Source organism: Protomyctophum parallelum (assembly GCF_964188405.1).
Source record: "Protomyctophum parallelum genome assembly, chromosome: 20".
Classification (NCBI taxonomy): Eukaryota; Metazoa; Chordata; class Actinopteri; order Myctophiformes; family Myctophidae; genus Protomyctophum; species Protomyctophum parallelum.
The window spans coordinates 3050123-3070239 of record NC_139718.1 but is presented as its reverse complement, the minus strand read 5'-3'; the positions used below and the strand labels follow the sequence as shown (position 1 = coordinate 3070239).

Here is a 20117-nt window from a genome sequence, read left to right as displayed (position 1 = left end):
GCAGCCTCTTGGTACCGTCTGATGTCCTAGGACTTCATCCATCCATCCATCGTCAACCGCTTATCCGTAGTCGGGTCAACATCAGTGACGTCCTTCCGGGTGATCCCGAGGCATTCCAAGGCCAGTCTGGAGATATAATCCCTCCATCTGATCCTTGGTCTGCCCCGGGGGGGGACGGGGGACGGGACGGACCATCGAGGACCTCCCACCCGAGAGGCATCCCAAACCAGATGCCCCGGACCACCTCAGCTGGCTCCTTTCCAATTAAGCGAAGAAGCAGTCTCTCTCTATCGGCGTGACTGAACTTCTCACCCTGATGAATCGGCCTCTCAGCGGTACCGTCTCTGTGCGGTTCTCCTAGGACTCCAGCAGGCCGTGCCAGCGACACACCTGCTGGCCCTTGCACTCCTTCATGTGGGTCCAGTGGGACAGCTCGTGGTCTCCGGAGCTGTTGAGGCCCAGCGAGATCCATCCCAGCAGCTCCCTGCGCTGCAGGCTGCGCTTGTGAACACCGACAGCATGAGCGTCACGTCGGACAGCTGGAACAGCGCCACCTATAGGGAGGGGTAGGGTATAGGAGGGACAGGGGGGGTCATTAATGTATAGATATTTTTCAACATGGAACGACTGACGATTATGCAAAAATAATTGTGAGCATCTCAAATAACATGTGATTAGGCGATGATGTAATAAATGTCTACTTTTACTGTAGGTCCGGGTCCGGGCTGACCTTTGAACTCTGACCTCACCTGGAAGACGAAGGTCTCCTTGTAGGTGGGGTTGGGCTGACCTTTGAACTCTGACCTCACCTGGAAGACGAAGGTCTCCTTGTAGGTGGGGTTGGGCTGACCTTTGAACTCTGACCTCACCTGGAACACAAAGGTCTCCTTGTAGGTGGGGTTGGGCTGACCTTTGAACTCTGACCTCACCTGGAAGACGAAGGTCTCCTTGTAGGTGGGGTTGGGCTGACCTTTGAACTCTGACCTCACCTGGAACACGAAGGTCTCCTTGTAGGTGGGGTTGGGCTGACCCCGACAGGTGGAAGTCTTGCACTTGGACATCTCCTGACCCACGGCGTTCAGCAAGGTCAGCTTCACGTAGGTGTCTGAGGAACAACCGCATTTACAATACTACTAATAATACAACATTACTACGACAAACAAAACAACAATACTACGACAAACAATACAACAATACTACGACAAATAATACAACAATACTACGACAAACAATACAACAATACTACGACAAATAATACAACAATACTACGACAAATAATACAACAATACTACGACAAATAATACAACAATACTACGACAAATAATACAACAATACTACTACTAAGAACCAGTAAGACGCCTGAGGTCGAGGTCGCACGCATCCGCCTCGTTGACGTCAGACTGCTGGGCGAGCACTGGCGCTTTGGCATGGAGGGTCAGATCAACATGGAATGAGTTCCGTACTGGCCATTGAATTGAATTGAATTGAATTGAATTGAATTGGATTGAATTTAAAGGTATATTCAGTGATTTCACTTAATTCAAATATCACTTATTCTTTTGTTTTGTTGTGATAATCCTCCCTACTATAGAGTGTGCTGGCCATATAAGGAGTTCCTCCCTGTCCCCAGTTAACCCATGGGGGTCAAAAAACCTTAGGTTTCGTTTTTGACTCTCTATCCTGATTGGACGAAAGGCTGGGTCCCACAGACAAAAACGAAACCTAAGGTTTTTTGAGTGAAATCACTGAATATACCTTTAATTGTTTTTTGTTTTGGTAAAACATGCATTCCATACATTCCATATAAGGGCCAGAGCGCACACAGAACATTGAACAGTGTTCTGAAGAGAATCAGAATCCACCAACACATGACATCACCACTCATGCTTCACCATCATTACATCACCACTCATGCGTCATCATCATTACATCACCCCTCATGCTTCACCATCATTACATCACCACTCATGCTTCATCATCATTACATCACCACTCATGCTTCACCATCATTACATCACCACTCATGCTTCACCATCATTACATCACCCCTCATGCTTCATCATCATTACATCACCACTCATGCTTCACCATCATTACATCACCACTCATGCTTCACCATCATTACATCACCACTCATGCTTCACCATCATTACATCACCATCATTACATCACCACTCATGCTTCACCATCATTACATCACCACTCATGCGTCATCATCATTACATCACCACTCATGCGTCATCATCATTACATCACCACTCATGCGTCACCATCATTACATCACCACTCATGCTTCACCATCATTACATCACCACTCATGCGTCATCATCATTACATCACCACTCATGCTTCATCATCATTACATCACCACTCATGCTTCACCGTCATTACATCACCACTCATGCTTCACCATCATTACATCACCACTCATGCTTCACCATCATTACATCACCACTCATGCGTCATCATCATTACATCACCACTCATGCGTCATCATCATTACATCACCACTCATGCGTCATTAGCATTAGCATTAGCATTAGCATTAGCATGCACACAGAAGCCACACATGGAACTGGTACAACGTGGTGTGAGAGTAGCATCCGTAATGTTCGTAATTCGTTAAAAAAAATCGTAATTCGTAAAAAAAAAGTAACCAGCAAACTATTCTATTACAAAAACAAACAACAAAACTGGTGAACCATTTTCAAATGTGAGGCAAAAACTGTGAAAATAGCCAATCGACAAGCCCAATGTGTGAGCTTGTTGATCAGTCAGACAGACAGACAGACAGACAGACAGACAGACAGACAGACAGACAGACAGACAGACAGACAGACAGACAGACAGACAGACAGTGTTCTGTGCCAGAACTCACCTCTGATTACATAAACCTGTCCACCAATCAGAACTCACCTCTGATTATATAAACCTGTCCACCAATCAGGTGCTTCAGACAACAGAACAGTCCGTCTGACAACAACAGGCAGGAAAGCAGGGAGGAGGAGGAGGAGGAGGAGAGGAGATAATGGGCCAATCAGGCGTCAATACACTGACGAGCAGAAGTAAATGGACCAATCAGGCGTCAATACACTGACGAGCAGGGAGAGAACAGGGGTCAGAAGGTCAAGTCAAGTGTATCGAACAAGATGCTCTTTTTGAATGAGTGCGTGTGTGTGTGCGTGGTGCGTGCATAGTCTGCATACGTTGCTTGCGTGCGTGCGTTGCGTGTGTGTGTGTGTGCGTGCATGTGTGTGTGTGTGTGTGCGTTTGGTGCGTGCGTGCGTGCATACATACTCGCTCGCTCAGGGATTACAACAAAGGGGAACTGAAGCAGAATGAAGAGCATTTCACCTTCAGAATAAAATGTAAAACTAATTCTATATTGAAAGAACAGTTTGACACTTTGGTAGAAATGGGCTTCCATACACACTACAGGACAGTGTCCTGCGTTTAAAGGAGAATTCCATGCTATACTAGAATGCTTTCTTATCTTTCTTACCTTTCTTTGTAGTTGTTACGTCCCCACCAAAGAGGTCCAGGTGTTTTTTTGTGCAAAAACTCCTTATTGGCTATTTTCCCTACCATAAGCCCTCAATGAATTGCATTGCATTGAATGGGAATTGAATGGGGCTATGGGGTGTTATGCTAGTTCGCTTATTTCCATCGAAAGAAGTAGTAAAGTGTGCCGCTTGGGATATTATTTACATTATGAAGAGAGGATATATACAAAGAAATTATAATTTTGAGCGATGGAAATAAGCGAATTAGCACAACACCCCATAGCCCCATTCAATTCCCATTCAATCCAATGCAATTCATTGAGCGCTTATGGTAGGGGAAATAGCCAATAAGGAGCTTTTGCACAAAATAACACCTGGACCTCTTTGGTGGGGACGTAACGACTACAAAGAAAGGTAAGAAAGCCTTTTAGTATGGAATTCTCCTTTAAATAAAGGTTGTACGCAGCAGCAAACACAAAGCATTGTGTAGAGTTCAAACTGCAAATGTTTGAATGCATCAAATACAACATAATATTTGAAATTGCGTTATTGTTGATTATTTTGTTCACGATCAACAATCACCAGTGCAGTGGGCGATCAACAATCACCAGTGCAGTGGGCGATCAACAATCACCAGTGCAGTGGGCGATCAATCACCAGTGCAGTGGGCGATCAACAATCACCAGTGCAGTGGGCGATCAACAATCACCAGTGCAGTGGGCGAAAGCGCCAACTCCAATTAACCCATTTTGGGGCGGGAACTCCTTTTGGTGTTTTTAAACATCATGTTATGCTTTTTTAGCTGTTGAAAAATAGCAGATCTACAAGCTCATGAACTTGTAAGGTCTGCTATTTTTGAAAAAAACGTGAAAATTTGGCACGAATATATATTCTTTCAGAGCGAACGTTTTTAACTCAAATCTTTGCTTCTGGGGGGGGGGGGGGGGGGGGGGGGGTCCCTGGAACAACATATTTTCAGATGGGGGTCGGTGGACGATTACATATAATTTTGGGGGTCCTTGACGTGAAAATGTTTGAGCACCACTGACACAGAAACATGAGGTTTTTCAGAAAACTGTCAGGATTTAGAAGACATCTGTATGGGTTAATTGTCATTAGCCTGGTTAATAAACCAGACTAATATCGCACGGACCGCGGGATATTAGTCTGGGGAGGCTCAGCTTGGATTTCATTTCCAGGGGGGGGGGGGGCGGGTTGAAACATTTTCTCTTTGACGCAATTGGTCAGAGCTACTGTCAGTCAAAGGTCTCAAGCATTGAAAGTCACATGTATTGCATACCGTGTCCCGATTGGCCGCCCCATTTCTCTGGTGTAGGAAATGGGCGTACAATTGAGCCTCTCCAGAACGTAATCCGCCGACAGGCAATTTATTTTTTGCCAACGGCTGATTGGGTCTGGTTTATTAACCAGGCTAAATTGTCATGGGTGTGCCATCCAGCTGGTCGGTATAAACATCGACAGCTCGATGAAAAGCTACGGCCACGCCTGGAGAGAGAGGATCGTCATATCACGGCATTAATTAATTAATTAATTAATTAATTAATTGATTAATGCCCATGCTGTTCATTATATACGACGTGGTTTATATATAATAATAACGCATGCCGTTGGCCGTATTGCAAGCCAATGAGAGCGCAGTAGATGTAATCATCCAGCAGGCGGTGTTTGACACAACGTTTACGGCCATTATCGGGTTTCCATAAAAGATGCAGCCGCCGCCTGTGGGCGGGGCCAAATGACCTCATTTAGAAGAATGTGTCTGGAACACGCCTCATTAGAATCTTACCTCCCGTTGTCGTCGATCGCATCAATAGTATTGTGGCTATCGTTAGCTGCTACACACACACACATTCACAACAACATCCGGTTCCGTCGGTAAAAGTGCTCCGGGCGCTATAAAGGATGGGCACATTTTAACAATGGATTAAACAACCCCCTTAAGGTGTTCTAACAGACTCACGAGGGGGCTTGTCGGTGGGCAGGTGCTTGAAGTGGCTCCCCTTGACGACCTCGACGGCCAGGCGTCCCGTGGTGGCGTTGTAGAGCAGACCCAGGAGCAGCTCGGGGCTGGGGTTGTGGTAGAGCGACTGGAAGGACGACACGGCGCTGTCGCTGCACGACGCGTCTGACGCCGACGCCTGGGAGCCCCCCGCCTGGAAAACAAACACACCCAGTTAACCCTATAAGAACACACCCAGTTAACCCCGCCTGTCAGAACAAACACACCCAGTTAACCCTATAAGAACACACCCAGTTAACCCCACCTATAAGAACACACCCAGTTAACCCCACCTATAAGAACACACCCAGTTAACCCCACCTATAAGAACACACCCAGTTAACCCTATAAGAACACACCCAGTTAACCCGGCCTGTAAGAACACACACACCCAGTTAACCCCGCCTGGAAAACAAACACACCCAGTTAACCCTATAAGAACACACCCAGTTAACCCCGCCTATAAGAACACACCCAGTTAACCCCGCCTGTAAGAACAAACACACCCAGTTAACCCCGCCAATAAGAACACACCCAGTTAACCCCGCCTGTAAGAACACACCCAGTTAACCCCGCCTATAAGAACACACCCAGTTAACCCCGCCTATAAGAACACACCCAGTTAACCCCGCCTATAAGAACACACCCAGTTAACCCCGCCTATAAGAACACACCCAGTTAACCCCGCCTATAAGAACACACCCAGTTAACCCCGCCTATAAGAACACACCCAGTTAACCCCGCCTATAAGAACACACCCAGTTAACCCCGCCTGTAAGAACACACACACCCAGTTAACCCTATAAGAACACACCCAGTTAACCCCGCCTGTAAGAACACACACACCCAGTTAACCCTATAAGAACACACCCAGTTAACCCCGCCTGTCAGAACACACACACCCAGTTAACCCCACCTGTCAGAACACACACACCCAGTTAACCCCACCTGTCAGAACACACACACCCAGTTAACCCTATAAGAACACACCCAGTTAACCCCGCCTGTCAGAACACACACACCCAGTTAACCCTATAAGAACACACCCAGTTAACCCCGCCTGTCAGAACACACACACCCAGTTAACCCTATAAGAACACACCCAGTTAACCCCGCCTGTCAGAACACACACACCCAGTTAACCCCGCCTGTAAAACACACACACCCAGTTAACCCCACCTGTCAGAACACACACACCCAGTTAACCCTATAAGAACACACCCAGTTAACCCCGCCTGTCAGAACACACACACCCAGTTAACCCTATAAGAACACACCCAGTTAACCCTATAAGAACACACCCAGTTAACCCTGTAAGAACACACCCAGTTAACCCTATAAGAACACACCCAGTTAACCCTATAAGAACACACCCAGTTAACCCTGCCTGTAAGAACACACCCAGTTAACCCTGTAAGAACACACCCAGTTAACCCTATAAGAACACACCCAGTTAACCCTATAAGAACACACCCAGTTAACCCTGCCTGTAAGAACACACCCAGTTAACCCTATAAGAACACACCCAGTTAACCCTGCCTGTAAGAACACACCCAGTTAACCCTATAAGAACACACCCAGTTAACCCTGCCTGTAAGAACACACCCAGTTAACCCCGCCTGTCAGAACACACACACCCAGTTAACCCTGTAAGAACACACCCAGTTAACCCCGCCTGGAAGAACACACACACCCAGTTAACCCTGTAAGAACACACCCAGTTAACCCTATAAGAACACACCCAGTTAACCCTATAAGAACACACCCAGTTAACCCTGTAAGAACACACCCAGTTAACCCCGCCTGGAAGAACACACCCAGTTAACCCTGTAAGAACACACCCAGTTAACCCTATAAGAACACACCCAGTTAACCCCGCCTGGAAGAACACACCCAGTTAACCCTATAAGAACACACCCAGTTAACCCTATAAGAACACACCCAGTTAACCCTATAAGAACACACCCAGTTAACCCTGTAAGAACACACCCAGTTAACCCTATAAGAACACACCCAGTTAACCCTATAAGAACACACCCAGTTAACCCTGTAAGAACACACCCAGTTAACCCTTTAAGAACACACCCAGTTAACCCTATAAGAACACACCCAGTTAACCCTATAAGAACACACCCAGTTAACCCTATAAGAACACACCCAGTTAACCCTGTAAGAACACACCCAGTTAACCCTATAAGAACACACCCAGTTAACCCTATAAGAACACACCCAGTTAACCCTATAAGAACACACCCAGTTAACCCTATAAGAACACACCCAGTTAACCCTATAAGAACACACCCAGTTAACCCTATAAGAACACACCCAGTTAACCCTATAAGAACACACCCAGTTAACCCTATAAGAACACACCCAGTTAACCCTGTAAGAACACACCCAGTTAACCCTGTAAGAACACACCCAGTTAACCCTTTAAGAACACACCCAGTTAACCCTATAAGAACACACCCAGTTAACCCTATAAGAACACACCCAGTTAACCCTATAAGAACACACCCAGTTAACCCTATAAGAACTAGAGATGCTCCGATCAGGTTTTTTGGGGCCGATCACCGATCACCGATCACTGGAAACAGTATAGGCCGATACCGATATTGCCGATACCGATCACAGCGTCGTGAAATCCATATTTTTTTCCATTGTGTAGCATATATACTTACTGTATTTTCTACTGTACTCTTCTTACACATCATTGACATTGTAAGTATAAAAATTAGGAGATGAGAAAGTTTTTTTGCAAGCTGAGGCAACGTGCAATATTTCACTCTAGACTCTCTTAGAGACAACTTGGAGGTTACAGAGTAAACTGTAGAGACTCAAAATGCAGTGGTTCCCAAAGTGGGGTCTGTGGACCCCCAGGGGTCCTTGAGGGAGTTCCAGGGGGTCCCCAGCTAAAAGGATAGTTTGGAACCAAATGGACCCGTTTGGGTTAACACTTAACATTGATTTTACAATATAAATTGGGGTCTCAGAGATAGGAGTGGCATTAAATGGGGGTTCGTAGTCAAACTAGGGGTCCTTGAAATTAAACTGGTGGAGAAATTTGAGAATCACTGCTACAATCTTCTTATGGGGGTCCCTGGCATATCTTTTCAAATGGGGGTCCGTGGGCTGCAGTGTCAATTTGGGGGTCCTTGACGTGAAAAGGTTTGGGAACCACTGTCTTAGAGACAACTTGGAGAGTAAACTGTAGCTTTCTTCTTTCATCAAATACAAAAATATAATAATAATAACATACCGTACATGTTCAGTGCACGGACACAGACAACTGAACATTTCACTGTACAGACTAAAATAAAAAGCAGGCTGCTAGTGTTGTATACTGTATAGGCTCGCTGATCGTTAGCTTAGTGCTTAGATTAGCGTGTAGCTACTGATTCAACCCACTGATTTAACTTCATCTCCGCCTTTAATCTAATTAATTTTTTTATTGACAACGTGAACGAACCCCGACACCAGCGCTGCAAAAATAGACAGATCTACAAGCTCTCAACGCGTAGCGAACTGCGCTGCAGAAACAGGCAGGACGCGATGTGAGAGCCTGTGTGGATCAGCAGCAGCACGGCACTCCCAGCCTCCAACGGCGCGGGGAGGCAAGACTTCTCCGGGGAGGAGGAGACTTGGCCACTGGGCAGGCTGCATGTTGCTGTGGCTAAAAACATCACCAGCCAGTGGTTGTGATGTTAGCTTCAAGCTAACAAGCTAAGCTAATAGCTTGGCTTGCATCTGCTTGTCCGTTCCAACTTCACTTCATCTCCACCTGTAACTTATGAGTGCAGTACTTTCATCCGACGGAGCATTGGTCCGAACGACAACCTACCTCCTCCCTCACCCTAACCCTAACCTCCCCCGGGGCAGACACCTAAACCTAACCGCAACCCTCTCCCGACCCGCAGCGCACCTCGGAGCATTGCTCCGTCGGATGATAGTATGCCTCCCGTAACTTATTTCTTATTTTTTCCCTGGCTGCGGAGCTGCGCTGCAAACAGACGGATCTACAAGCTCTCAACAGCGACCGGAGCTGCAAAAACAGGCGCCCCCTTAAAGGAGACTTGCCACTGTCCCACTGTCTGTTTTGATCGGGCATTTTGATCGGCAATTTTGATTTATTTTGAGAATCCGATCCGATCCGATACAGGCATGATCGGCCGATCATGATCGGTGGCCGATCGATCGGCGCATCTCTAATAAGAACACACCCAGTTAACCCTATAAGAACACACCCAGTTAACCCTTTAAGAACACACCCAGTTAACCCTATAAGAACACACCCAGTTAACCCTATAAGAACACACCCAGTTAACCCCACCTGTAAGAACACACCCAGTTAACCCTATAAGAACACACCCAGTTAACCCTATAAGAACACACCCAGTTAACCCTATAAGAACACACCCAGTTAACCCTGTAAGAACACACCCAGTTAACCCTGTAAGAACACACCCAGTTAACCCTATAAGAACACACCCAGTTAACCCCATCACCTGGAGCTAACCCCATAATAAAGTATTCTGTATTCAATCAGTCAACTCACCGGCAGAGGACAGCATGGATCCAGGATGACCGGCACAGACATCCTGCCCTGCAGGTGCATCTTGGACAAGTAGAACACCTTCGGAATCACAGAGATCGGTGTTATTTTGAGGGGTGCACACCGCTCAGAGCCCTGACGTCACATCACGGTGTTATTTTGAGGGGTGAACACACCGCTCACAGCCCTGACGTCACATCACGGTGTTATTTTGAGGGGTGCACACCACTCAGAGTCCTGACGTCACATCAGGGTGTTATTTTGAGGGGTGAACACACCGCTCAGAGCCCTGACGTCACATCAGGGTGTTATTTTGAGGGGTGAACACACCGCTCAGAGTCCTGATGTCACATCAGGGTGTTATTTTGAGGGGTGCACACCACTCAGAGTCCTGACGTCACATCAGGGTGTTATTTTGAGGGGTGAACACACCGCTCAGAGTCCTGACGTCACATCAGGGTGTTATTTTGAGGGGTGAACACACCGCTCACAGCCCTGACGTCACATCACGGTGTTATTTTGAGGGGTGAACACACCGCTCAGAGTCCTGACGTCACGTCAGGGTGTTATTTTGAGGGTTGAACACACCGCTCAGAGTCCTGACGTCACGTCAGGGTGTTATTTTGAGGGGTGAACACACCGCTCACAGCCCTGACGTCACATCACGGTGTTATTTTGAGGGGTGAACACACCGCTCAGAGTCCTGACGTCACGTCAGGGTGTTATTTTGAGGGGTGAACACACCGCTCAGAGCCCTGACGTCACATCAGGGTGTTATTTTGAGGGGTGAACACACCGCTCAGAGTCCTGATGTCACATCAGGGTGTTATTTTGAGGGGTGAACACACCGCTCACAGCCCTGACGTCACATCAGGGTGTTATTTTGAGGGTTGAACACACCGCTCAGAGTCCTGACGTCACGTCAGGGTGTTATTTTGAGGGGTGAACACACCGCTCACAGCCCTGACGTCACATCACGGTGTTATTTTGAGGGGTGAACACACCGCTCAGAGTCCTGACGTCACGTCAGGGTGTTATTTTGAGGGGTGAACACACCGCTCACAGCCCTGACGTCACATCACGGTGTTATTTTGAGGGGTGAACACACCGCTCAGAGTCCTGACGTCACGTCAGGGTGTTATTTTGAGGGGTGAACACACCGCTCAGAGCCCTGACGTCACATCAGGGTGTTATTTTGAGGGGTGAACACACCGCTCAGAGTCCTGATGTCACATCAGGGTGTTATTTTGAGGGGTGCACACCACTCAGAGTCCTGACGTCACATCAGGGTGTTATTTTGAGGGGTGAACACACCGCTCAGAGTCCTGACGTCACATCAGGGTGTTATTTTGAGGGGTGAACACACCGCTCACAGCCCTGACGTCACATCACGGTGTTATTTTGAGGGGTGAACACACCGCTCAGAGTCCTGACGTCACGTCAGGGTGTTATTTTGAGGGTTGAACACACCGCTCAGAGTCCTGACGTCACGTCAGGGTGTTATTTTGAGGGGTGAACACACCGCTCACAGCCCTGACGTCACATCACGGTGTTATTTTGAGGGGTGAACACACCGCTCAGAGTCCTGACGTCACGTCAGGGTGTTATTTTGAGGGGTGAACACACCGCTCACAGCCCTGACGTCACATCACGGTGTTATTTTGAGGGGTGAACACACCGCTCAGAGTCCTGACGTCACGTCAGGGTGTTATTTTGAGGGGTGAACACACCGCTCACAGCCCTGACGTCACATCACGGTGTTATTTTGAGGGGTGCACACACCGCTCAGAGTCCTGACGTCACGTCAGGGTGTTATTCTGAGGGGTGAACACACCGCTCAGAGTCCTGACGTCACATCAGGGTGTTATCTTGAGGGGTGAACACACCGCTCAGAGTCCTGATGTCACATCAGGGTGTTATTTTGAGGGGTGAACACACCACTCAGAGTCCTGACGTCACGTCAGGGTGTTATTTTGAGGGGTGAACACACCGCTCAGAGCCCTGACGTCACATCAGGGTGTTATTTTGAGGGGTGAACACACCGCTCAGAGTCCTGATGTCACATCAGGGTGTTATTTTGAGGGGTGAACACACCACTCAGAGTCCTGACGTCACGTCATTTGGAGCGACGCCTACGTGGAAGGGTTGACTCCCACTTTTAGGCCAGTGCAGCCCATGCGTAAATCCAGCTTTCATTTTTCGCGCAGACGAAATGAAAGCCTGGGTATCGAGGCTACGCCCTAACTAACTCTTTAGCAGATTCAGGTCAAATCACTGTAGTTGGTGTAGCTTTTGCAGTTTTTGAATGATTTATTGAAAATGTCTCTGTTGGGAATGTGCGGTAACGAAAGACCTTCAGAGAAAGCTTGACTTTGATTGCTTCCAGGAACAAAATTAACTGAGTTTCGTTTTTGTGTTTAAAACTGTTTAAAAACAGCCTGCATTTAAAGGACTGCATTTTGTACTATTCCTAGGATGAGTTATTCCCGTTTGAGGTTTTAATTTCCCACTAACTTTCTTTTCCTGCTGGGCGTACATACCCATGCCATGCATTTTAACCCATTCTGGGCGGGAACCCCTTTGGGTGTCGGCATTATGTCATGCTTTAGCTATTGCTATAGCTATCTACAAGCTCATAGCGCGCCACAAGCTTGTAGGTCTGCTATTTTTTTAATAAAACCGTCAGGATTTAAGATTTAAAAAAAAATCTGATCTCAGGTCAAAATGCGTTAAAGAACCACCATTCTTCTGTGCGTTAGAATCTGATCTCAGGGTAGGTACCCTCACAAAAAACATGCAGTAATCCTGGTCTCTAAACTGCCTCCCCCTGGCCAGCCGGGGCGCCTGATGGAGGGGAAAGGAACTGGTCGGAATAACGTGTTCCTTCCACGCGCTACGTCCAACCAGGGAAACTCCCTCCTGTCAGGTGTAAAGGAGCAACTTGGACACTCAGGCATGAAGGAAGCATGAGTTCAAGTCCGTTGCTCTCCCCTTGTCCCCCATATATGGGGACTAGGTTGCTCTCCCCTTGTCCCCCATATATGGGGACTAGGTTGCTCTCCCCTTGTCCCCTATATATGGGGACTAGGTTGGTCTCCCCTTGTCCCCCATATATGGGGACTAGGTTCCCTTGTCCCCCATATATGGGGACTAGGTTGCTCTCCCCTTGTCCCCCATATATGGGGACTAGGTTGGTGGAGGGTGTGTAGAGCCCAGGATCACATTAGATGATTGACACAGGGGTGAAAAAATGAGTTACAAAACCGTGGGATAAAAAAAAATATATAAAAAAGAATCTGATCTCAGGTCAAAATGCGTTAAAGAACCACCATTATTCTGTGCGTTAGAATCTGATCTCAGGTCAGAACGGGTTAATAATAACTCATTCTGAATGGGAACCCATTTTGGTGTTAGCACTATGTTATGCTTTAGTTATTGAAAAATAGCAGATCTACAAGCTCATAGCGCGCCACCGAGTGGCGCGCTACGAGCTTGTAGGTCTGCTATTTTTGTAAAAATCGAAGAACGACTGACATTTTTTAGAATCTGATCTCAGGTCAGAATGGGTTCATCAGACCCAGTGTGTGTCCAGTGGAAACCTCGTATGAATCTGATCTCAGGTCAGAAGGGGTTAATGATAAAGACCTTCTCTCCCAGCAGCGTCTCCCTCTTCATGCGTCGTACGCTGTACAGCCTGAAGCGCAGGGCGGAGTCTCCTGAGTCCACCTGGCTGAAGCAGAAGGTCTCCGTGAACATGGGACACGCCCCCTTCTGGACGGAGGTCCGCGCGCGCTGCTTTCTGCCCGGCAACAGGACCATGTGCACCTACACGCACGCACACACACACGCGCACGAGCACGCACGCACACACACACGCACGCACACACACACGCACACACGCATGCATGCACGCACGCACGCACGCACGCACGCACGCACGCACGCACGCACGCACGCACACACGCATGCACGCACACACAGCCAGCCACAAACACGTTTAATCAGAGCATTCAATGCTCCAAACTAGGGCTTTAAGCAACTAGTCTACTATTCAACTAGTCGACTATTCAACTAGTCGACTATTCAACTAGTCGACTATTCAACTAGTCGACTATTCAACTAGTCGACTATTCAACTAGTCGACTATTCAACTAGTCGACTATTCAACTAGTCGACTATTCAACTAGTCGACTATTCAACTAGTCGACTATTCAACTAGTCGACTATTCAACTAGTCTACTATTCAACTAGTCGACTATTCAACTAGTCGACTATTCAACTAGTCGACTATTCAACTAGTCTACTATTCAACTAGTCGACTATTCAACTAGTCGACTATTCAACTAGTCTACTATTCAACTAGTCGACTATTCAACTAGTCGACTATTCAACTAGTCGACTATTCAACTAGTCGACTATTCAACTAGTCGACTATTCAACTAGTCCACTATTCAACTAGTCGACTATTCAACTAGTCTACTATTCAACTAGTCCACTATTCAACTAGTCGACTATTCAACTAGTCGACTATTCAACTAGTCCACTATTCAACTAGTCGACTATTCAACTAGTCTACTATTCAACTAGTCTACTATTCAACTAGTCGACTATTCAACTAGTCGACTATTCAACTAGTCCACTATTCAACTAGTCCACTATTCAACTAGTCGACTATTCGACTAGTCCACTATTCAACTAGTCGACTATTCAACTAGTCGACTATTCAACTAGTCTACTATTCAACTAGTCTACTATTCAACTAGTCTACTATTCAACTAGTCTACTATTCAACTAGTCTACTATTCAACTAGTCGACTATTCAACTAGTCGACTATTCAACTAGTCGACTATTCAACTAGTCTACTATTCAACTAGTCGACTATTCAACTAGTCGACTATTCAACTAGTCGACTATTCAACTAGTCGACTATTCAACTAGTCTACTATTCAACTAGTCGACTATTCAACTAGTCGACTATTCAACTAGTCGACTATTCAACTAGTCGACTATTCAACTAGTCGACTATTCAACTAGTCGACTATTCAACTAGTCGACTATTCAACTAGTCGACTATTCAACTAGTCGACTATTCAACTAGTCCACTATTCAACTAGTCGACTATTCAACTAGTCTACTATTCAACTAGTCCACTATTCAACTAGTCGACTATTCAACTAGTCGACTATTCAACTAGTCCACTATTCAACTAGTCGACTATTCAACTAGTCTACTATTCAACTAGTCGACTATTCAACTAGTCGACTATTCAACTAGTCGACTATTCAACTAGTCGACTATTCAACTAGTCCACTATTCAACTAGTCCACTATTCAACTAGTCGACTATTCGACTAGTCCACTATTCGACTAGTCGACTATTCAACTAGTCGACTATTCAACTAGTCTACTATTCAACTAGTCTACTATTCAACTAGTCTACTATTCAACTAGTCTACTATTCAACTAGTCTACTATTCAACTAGTCGACTATTCAACTAGTCGACTATTCAACTAGTCTACTATTCAACTAGTCGACTATTCAACTAGTCGACTATTCAACTAGTCGACTATTCAACTAGTCTACTATTCAACTAGTCTACTATTCAACTAGTCTACTATTCAACTAGTCGACTATTCAACTAGTCGACTATTCAACTAGTCTACTATTCAACTAGTCTACTATTCAACTAGTCTACTATTCAACTAGTCCACTATTCAACTAGTCTACTATTCAACTAGTCTACTATTCAACTAGTCTACTATTCAACTAGTCCACTATTCAACTAGTCTACTATTCAACTAGTCTACTATTCAACTAGTCCACTATTCAACTAGTCCACTATTCAACTAGTCTACTATTCAACTAGTCTACTATTCAACTAGTCGACTATTCAACTAGTCGACTATTCAACTAGTCCACTATTCAACTAGTCCACTATTAAACTAGTCCACTATTCAACTAGTCTACTATTCAACTAGTCGACTATTCAACTAGTCCACTATTCAACTAGTCTACTATTCAACTAGTCCACTATTCAACTAGTCCACTATTCAACTAGTCGACTATTCAACTAGTCCACTATTCAACTAGTCCACTATTCAACTAGTCGACTATTCAACTAGTCCACTATTCAACTAGTCTACTATTCAACTAGTCCACTATTCAACTAGTCGACTGGTAAATCCACTAGTCGACCTTGTTGGTAGACTAGTTTTCTCTTTTTTTTGTAGGCCTCAAGATCAGCCTATATTATGCTATATTATAGTCACCAATGCACAAAGTTCTTAAAGCGCAAATAACATGCATTTAAAAAAACTGCTTTTAATATTTAACCCCTGGCCTACCGTTTCCGGAAAAAACGGATTATTGCTAAAAATACAAACCTCCCGTTCACGGAATTAACGGAATGTCAATCAATGTCAGTTATCGGGGGTTCAATGGAGCAAAAATTTGCATTTTTTCGCTAATATCACTAATGTTGGATGTAATTTACCAGAAAACGGCCGAAATCCGCGTGATCGTGCGCTATCGTGCATGTGCGCCGTCTCTATGTGCGTCGCTGTAAAAAATGTGATATTTTGCGATGTTTTGGGGTTGATTTGAGGTTAATTTGACTTAGTTATGAGCTTGTAGATCTGCCATTTTCAGTCATTACGACGGCATCGAGGCCCGCCAAAATATACAATCGAAACGAAATCACCTGTAGATTTAGTCGACTAAAATCCTACGATATTTAGGTCGACTAAAACTAGACTAAACACTAACCTGACCAGGTTGACTAATATGTGACTAAAACTAAATGGAAGCTATATATTCAAGAGACTATTATGACTAAAAACTAAAATCTAAACTTGCTGACAAAAACAACCCTGTCTGACTCCACTGACCTGCCAGGCGAGGTTCTGACTCCACTGACCTGCCAGACGAGGTTCTGACTCCACTGACCTGCCAGACGAGGTTCTGACTCCACTGACCTGCCAGGCGAGGTTCTGACTCCACTGACCTGCCAGACGAGGTTCTGACTCCACTGACCTGCCAGACGAGGTTCTGACTCCACTGACCTGCCAGGCGAGGTTCTGACTCCACTGACCTGCCAGGTGAGGTTCTGTCTGACTCCACTGACCTGCCAGGCGAGGTTCTGACTCCACTGACCTGCCAGGTGAGGTTCTGACTCCACTGACCTGCCAGGTGAGGTTCTGACTCCACTGACCTGCCAGGCGAGGTTCTGACTCCACTGACCTGCCAGGTGAGGTTCTGACTCCACTGACCTGCCAGGCGAGGTTCTGACTCCACTGACCTGCCAGGCGAGGTTCTGACTCCACTGACCTGCCAGGCGAGGTTCTGTCTGACTCCACTGACCTGCCAGGTGAGGTTCTGACTCCACTGACCTGCCAGACGAGGTTCTGACTGACTCCACTGACCTGCCAGGTGAGGTTCTGACTCCACTGACCTGCCAGACGAGGTTCTGTCTGACTCCACTGACCTGCCAGGTGAGGTTCTGTCTGACTCCACTGACCTGCCAGGCGAGGTTCTGACTCCACTGACCTGCCAGGTGAGGTTCTGACTCCACTGACCTGCCAGACGAGGTTCTGTCTGACTCCACTGACCTGCCAGGTGAGGTTCTGACTCCACTGACCTGCCAGGTGAGGTTCTGACTCCACTGACCTGCCAGGTGAGGTTCTGACTCCACTGACCTGCCAGACGAGGTTCTGTCTGACTCCACTGACCTGCCAGGTGAGGTTCTGACTCCACTGACCTGCCAGACGAGGTTCTGTCTGACTCCACTGACCTGCCAGGCGAGGTTCTGACTCCACTGACCTGCCAGGTGAGGTTCTGACTCCACTGACCTGCCAGGTGAGGTTCTGACTCCACTGACCTGCCAGGTGAGGTTCTGACTCCACTGACCTGCCAGGCGAGGTTCTGACTCCACTGACCTGCCAGGCGAGGTTCTGACTGACTCCACTGACCTGCCAGGCGAGGTTCTGACTCCACTGACCTGCCAGGCGAGGTTCTGACTCCACTGACCTGCCAGGCGAGGTTCTGACTCCACTGACCTGCCAGACGAGGTTCTGACTGACTCCACTGGCCTGCCAGGCGAGGTTCTGACTCCACTGACCTGCCAGACGAGGTTCTGACTGACTCCACTGACCTGCCAGGCGAGGTTCTGACTCCACTGACCTGCCAGGCGAGGTTCTGACTCCACTGACCTGCCAGACGAGGTTCTGACTCCACTGACCTGCCAGGTGAGGTTCTGACTCCACTAACCTGCCAGGCGAGGTTCTGACTCCACTGACCTGCCAGGTGAGGTTCTGACTCCACTGACCTGCCAGGTGAGGTTCTGACTCCACTGACCTGCCAGGCGAGGTTCTGACTCCACTGACCTGCCAGGTGAGGTTCTGACTCCACTGACCTGCCAGGCGAGGTTCTGACTCCACTGACCTGCCAGACGAGGTTCTGACTCCACTGACCTGCCAGGTGAGGTTCTGACTCCACTGACCTGCCAGGCGAGGTTCTGACTCCACTGACCTGCCAGGCGAGGTTCTGACTCCACTGACCTGCCAGGCGAGGTTCTGACTCCACTGACCTGCCAGGCGAGGTTCTGACTCCACTGACCTGCCAGGCGAGGTTCTGACTCCACTGACCTGCCAGACGAGGTTCTGACTCCACTGACCTGCCAGGCGAGGTTCTGACTGACTCCACTGACCTGCCAGGCGAGGTTCTGTCTGACTCCACTGACCTGCCAGGCGAGGTTCTGACTCCACTGACCTGCCAGGTGAGGTTCTGACTCCACTGACCTGCCAGGCGAGGTTCTGACCCGGCGCGTCGGTCACGGAGGTGACGGTGACGGCCAGGCGCTGCTCTGCGGCGCGGTAGTCCAACAGGACGTCCAGCGTGCCGCCGTGCTTCATGGCGTCCGGGTTGGCCTCGTAGCCTTTAGGGAACAGAGCCTCCCACCCATTGGCTGAAATGCCCTGGAGGAGGAGGAGGAGGAGGAGTTTTTTTGATTGATTGATTGATTGAAATATTTATTAACAGTTTGTAGAATTACAGTACATTTCAAAGCACAAACTCAATACAAAGACTGTTAACTGTGAGTGGACGACCCAATTAATCATTACACTCGTTTACAGCAGGGTCCACATTGTTCAATTCATCAAAACATTTAGAGACATACAAATAGACACTTCTATGTAGTTAAAGAACAGAACAGGAATTCATCATATAGGAAGCAAAAAGGGAAAAGATACATATACAGTGAGGGGAAAGGAGGGGGGGGGGGGGGGGGGGGGCGGTGGGGGGGATTCAGATTTTACGGGGTGATGAAATAAACCCTGCTCACCTGTAAACCAACCCTGCTCACCTGTATAAACCCAACCCTGCTCACCTGTAAATCAACCCTGCTCACCTGTATAAACCCAACCCTGCTCACCTGTAAATCAACCCTGCTCACCTGTATAAACCAACCCTGCTCACCTGTAAACCAACCCTGCTCACCTGTATAAACCAATCCTGCTCACCTGTAAACCAATCCTGCTCACCTGTAAACCAACCCTGCTCACCTGTGATTAAATCAACCCTGCTCACCTGTGTAAATCAACCCTGCTCACCTGTAAACCAACCCTGCTCACCTGTAAACCAATCCTGCTCACCTGTGATTAAATCAACCCTGCTCACCTGTAAATCAATCCTGCTCACCTGTAAACCAATCCTGCTCACCTGTGATTAAATCAACCCTGCTCACCTGTGTAAATCAACCCTGCTCACCTGTATAAACCAACCCTGCTCACCTGTAAACCAACCCTGCTCACCTGTGATTAAATCAACCCTGCTCACCTGTGATTAAATCAACCCTGCTCACCTGTAAACCAACCCTGCTCACCTGTGATTAAATCAACCCTGCTCACCTGTAAATCAACCCTGCTCACCTGTAAACCAACCCTGCTCACCTGTAAATCAACCCTGCTCACCTGTAAACCAACCCTGCTCACCTGTAAACCAACCCTGCTCACCTGTAAACCAACCCTGCTCACCTGTAAACCA

At 47.3% G+C, this 20117-nt stretch overlaps 1 protein-coding gene across 1 annotated transcript in view; it reads right to left on the bottom strand.

Annotated features, from left to right (window-relative positions):
- Window positions 1–357: 357 nt before the first annotated feature.
- LOC310878487 (synaptotagmin-14-like) overlaps window positions 358–20117 on the bottom strand; it is a gene marked incomplete at both ends in the record, with an annotated part of 33695 nt that continues 13935 nt past the window's right edge. Inside the window, 8 exon segments of the mRNA XM_083792817.1 lie at window positions 358–506; window positions 509–554; window positions 990–1105; window positions 2917–2973; window positions 5485–5677; window positions 10079–10156; window positions 13721–13900; window positions 18872–19048. Of these exon segments, the coding sequence (XP_083648943.1) occupies window positions 358–506; window positions 509–554; window positions 990–1105; window positions 2917–2973; window positions 5485–5677; window positions 10079–10156; window positions 13721–13900; window positions 18872–19048 (996 nt within the window).